Here is a 4,302-nt window from a genome sequence, read left to right as displayed (position 1 = left end):
ATCGTATATGATATGATTGAACTAGTTAATTATATACGATATGATTGACATTATGTATGAGATACATTATTTGAATGAAATTGATATAAATATGATTTATATCTAGTGGAGAAGAAAATAGTATGATTCATATGTTGCATTTGATGTGATATTAAACCATAGGTTAAGGAATATAATATGATTATATTTATTCTTTATTTTGGACAATTATAGGATAATTGTGCCTGCGATTTCTTCGTAACCATGTGATAGTGGGAGGTTTCTTTTAGTTTTCTAACTGAAGGATAAAATGAAAATCGTTTTCATTTGGCAGAGAGATTAGAAATTTGCTAACGCTTAGTGTATACCGTCTATTGCATAGTAAACTGAGAGCCTACACAATAGCTCAACGTTTCTATACGATCGTATACACGCGCACACTTTACTACACGATCGTATAGGATTTGCTAAACGATCGTCTAGCTTTTTCCTAAATGATCGCGAGCTCGAGCGTCTACTAAACGATCGTCTATATGATCGCTGCCTTTTTACTAAATGATCGTGTACCTCTTCCGAAACGATCAAGCATCATCTATACGATAGATACCTTCCTTCTCCCACTTGCTTGGTCGTGGTATACGATCTTCTTTTCCTCATTCCCTCTACCAAATGCATCTGAGCCCACACCTCCTTGACTCTCACACTGAGAATACCGAGGGTTTTAAGTGATGGTGTCCTCCCTATTGCTGTGTTCGTGTGGAGGCCGTTCGCGGGTAGATGATCGGGTTTTGGTGGACGATTGCTTGGATGTTCTCAGCGAGAGTGAGAGGAGCAATCTTTGTACAAGAACGAGTTCTACGGCGAAAAAGAGTTCTTCATCTGGTACATTTCTTGTTCTCTTGTTGTTTAAGTTTCAAAGCATGCCGATAATTTGTTGTTAGAAATGCATATCGATTCTGTTTGATTGTGAATGCGTTAATTCTTTCAAAATAAGTTTGAAATGGTCTCGCTTTAGCTCAGAGGTACTCTTTGATAAGAATTCCTTCATATATATGTATATATATAAACTATTAAAACAACAGCTATTATTTCAGTTATATTTTTTTTTCTAATTTCAATTTTCTAATATAATAAATTTAATTTTTATTAGATTCATAATAAAAAGTATTAAAATAATTATAATTGTTAATTTAACCAAATATGTGTAACAATGATATTAATTTCTTACATAAAATTTACCATTTCAATGTGAATATTAAATTTAGTTATTTTTAAATAATAAAATAATAAAATAAAAAGTGGAATTTTCCTCTAGTGACCTAAATCTCCGAATGGAGATTTCCAATACCGATTCCAACCACCGAAATAGATAATGAGACGAAGATAGAGATTAAAAATCTCCATGGAGACCGGGATGGGAAATGTGTCTCGGGCCTTTCTATCCCTAGAAAGAATGCTAGCTATTTTTTCTTTTTTCCGATAAACTAAATGACATGGAATGTCAGATTCCATTACGCGTCTCAGGCTTTCCTCAAGTGGTTCATTCGGTTTGGTGAGCTAATATTATTATTATAATAATAATAATAACTTCAATGGAAACCCTATGTTGACTTGACCCGAAACCCCCTTTCTCATCTGAAAAGGCCATGAATTGAGATATAGCTTAAAGTCTTTACTCGGTTTGGTTTTTACAGAAAGCAAAGCTCTCAGCTAAGAAAAAATGGTGGTAAGAGGCATTCTCAGTCCCCCAAGAACCAAATTTTCTTCAAGCCGTAACAACTCCAATAATGCAGCCTCCAAACCCAACGAGCTCAGCAAAAATCTTAGAGAAGAAACCAAACCCACTACTATACGTCCAACCAAAAACAACAACGGTAATGGTAGATCTTCAAATAATAATACTTCACGAATCAACCCATCAAAATCCACTTCAAAGCTCGTGTCCTCAAGGCCAAAAACAGCTACCTCAAATCCTAATGGCCAAAAGAAATTAGACAAAAATTCCACCACTAAAATCATCTCTAAACCATCTTCCCCTCGCACACCCAAACCAGTAACTCACCAGACGCGACCGACGCCTAATTCAAAGCGCAATGTAAAAAACCGGATAGCGAGTTGTTCTGGTTCAAGATCTGAGCTTTCGTCTGCTGGCAAGAATAAATATTTTCATTCTCGAAATGGGTCTCCCAACGATTTGGGCAGTAATCACCGTTATTCGGCTGGACATTATGCTACTCTTCACGATCTTCATGTTAGTGATCAGTTACAACGTCTTTCTATTGACGGTGAGGTTTTTTTTTTTTTTTTTTTTTTAATGATTTGACTGATTTTTTTTTTCTCTTCTGTGAAGATGATTCTCCATTTTTAAGCTTGAAAATCTTGCAAATGCTTGGTTTGAATTTCTTTCAATGCTCTCCTTTTTTTCCATGTTAATGTGTCCCATTTGTTCATGGTCTATAATTAAATCTCCAAGCTACCTTTGAAATTATATAAGGTTGGATGAAAATTGAGACCTAAAATAGTGTGTTAGGTTTGATATGAAAATTAGGATTTGAACAATGTCATGATTGTTGTTCCAAACCTCCATTTTCATTTATGAAATGATATATAATGAACTTTGCCTTCACCAATTAACTTAAGCTTCTGAGTTAATCTATGATTTAAGATGGTATTAAAGCAGGTTTATTAAGAATGTCCTATGCTCAAACCCCTGCATTACTGTTTCCTCCATGTTAATATCCATTTTTACTTGTTGATCGTTTTCTGTATTTCAAACCCACAAAGTGAGGGAGAGTGTTAGATGATATATAATAAAATTTGGCTTTACCCATGACCTTAAACTTTTGAGTCAATAAGTGATTTAAGACAACTTTTAAAAGAATATAAATATATATTTTTTTCAAATTTAGTCTTTAATTTATTTTTTAATTATTATTTTTACTGCCTTTAATTTGTGGGCTTGTAAATTAGCATAATATCTGGTAAGTGATTGTTAGTACGAATTTCGGAAGAAGTTACATTTTTGTTTTTAGAAAAGTTTTAAGGTCCAACAGTACATAGATCGGATAATTCAACTAGGTTAACATATCTTTAGCGTCCTCATCATGTCTCGATAAAAAATTACATTTAAGAAAAGTTAAAAAGTTTCTTGCTTAGAAGGGATAATTTTTACTTAGTCTAACATTTTATTTTATTGTTTTAAAATTTTGAAAATTTAAGTAAACAAATTAGTAAGAAGACATCAATTTTCTTTTGAATGCAAGACCAATTATATATGTTTTTTTTCATGCTAAAAGAATTCTGTGTAGGTAAAGATCTTGCAGGCATGGTCCTTCATCCAAACTCAATTTATGAATCAATGGGGTCAGACACAAAGGAAGCAAGTTCTTCTCAAAGCAATGATTCGAGAACGTTTCAAATTTACAAGGAAATTGATTTCATCGTCAAGAAAACTCATCCATTACATCTTACTTCACAAAGCTCGAGGCATTATGGGATGAACTTGCAACCTTTAAAACCGACTTGCTTCAATGTTCTTGTGGTGGTGCAACTGAGAAGCTAAGTGAGTATATGGAGAGAGAAAAAGTTATGCAATTTCTTGTGGGATTAAACGATTCCTATTCCAAAATTTGCAATCAAATTCTTCTTAGCACTCCATTTCCAACGATGGAGAAAGCCTATTCTGCAGTTATTCGAGAAGAAAAACATAGGGAATTGGTTGTTGAATTAGAAAGTGTTGCGGGAAAGGTAATCCAAAACAATTGGCTTGATCTTCAGAATCAGAATGCTCATTCTTCCAACAATGGTGATAATAATGATGGTGTTCAACAATTAGTTGATCATAGTAATGATCTTCACGAGCAGCAATTTGATCAAATCCTGTGGTGATGCTGAGAAATTTGAGGTAATGTTTCTTTTTTTAAAAAATCAATTTTAGTCCCTAAACTTTCATTAAACAATTTAGCTCCTGAACTTTAGTTTGTAATGATTTAGTTCCTAAACTTTTAATTTTATAATGATTTAATCGCTAAACTTTTGTAAGAAATATTAACGAAGGGAGATGATACTTCTAATAGTACCAGAAAAAACAGTTATGAAAAGACAAATTTTGAGTGTGACGGAAAAAAAAAAAAAGAAAAAAATTGGTGCCGTTTGCATCTATTTTTTATGTAGTTCAGATAACCTTCAATGACACAATCATTTAACAAATTCTTTTTAGAAAGATTGGTTCGTTTTAGATGTAAGAAGGAGCATGGAATTAGGTGTAGCCATTAAAAATTCTAAAGGTTAGATTTCACCATTTTATAATTACATTAGATATTT

The 4,302-nt window shown here is 33.0% G+C and overlaps 1 protein-coding gene across 1 annotated transcript; it reads left to right on the top strand.

Moving 5' to 3' along the window:
- Window positions 1-1,606: 1,606 nt before the first annotated feature.
- Window positions 1,607-4,079, top strand: LOC120083552 (uncharacterized). The gene is made up of 2 exons (XM_039039358.2): window positions 1,607-2,264; window positions 3,288-4,079. The coding sequence occupies exons 1-2, from the start codon at window positions 1,700-1,702 to the stop codon at window positions 3,539-3,541; spliced, it is 819 nt and encodes a 272-aa protein (XP_038895286.2). The 5' UTR covers window positions 1,607-1,699; the 3' UTR covers window positions 3,542-4,079.
- The last annotated feature ends 223 nt before the right edge of the window (window positions 4,080-4,302 follow it).

Source organism: Benincasa hispida, chromosome 8 (assembly GCF_027475165.1).
Source record: "Benincasa hispida cultivar pf3 chromosome 8, pf3_genome.v1.1, whole genome shotgun sequence".
Lineage (NCBI taxonomy): Eukaryota > Viridiplantae > Streptophyta > Magnoliopsida > Cucurbitales > Cucurbitaceae > Benincasa > Benincasa hispida.
Note: the sequence above shows the minus strand (reverse complement) of the source record. Positions and strands in the feature narration are given on the sequence as shown.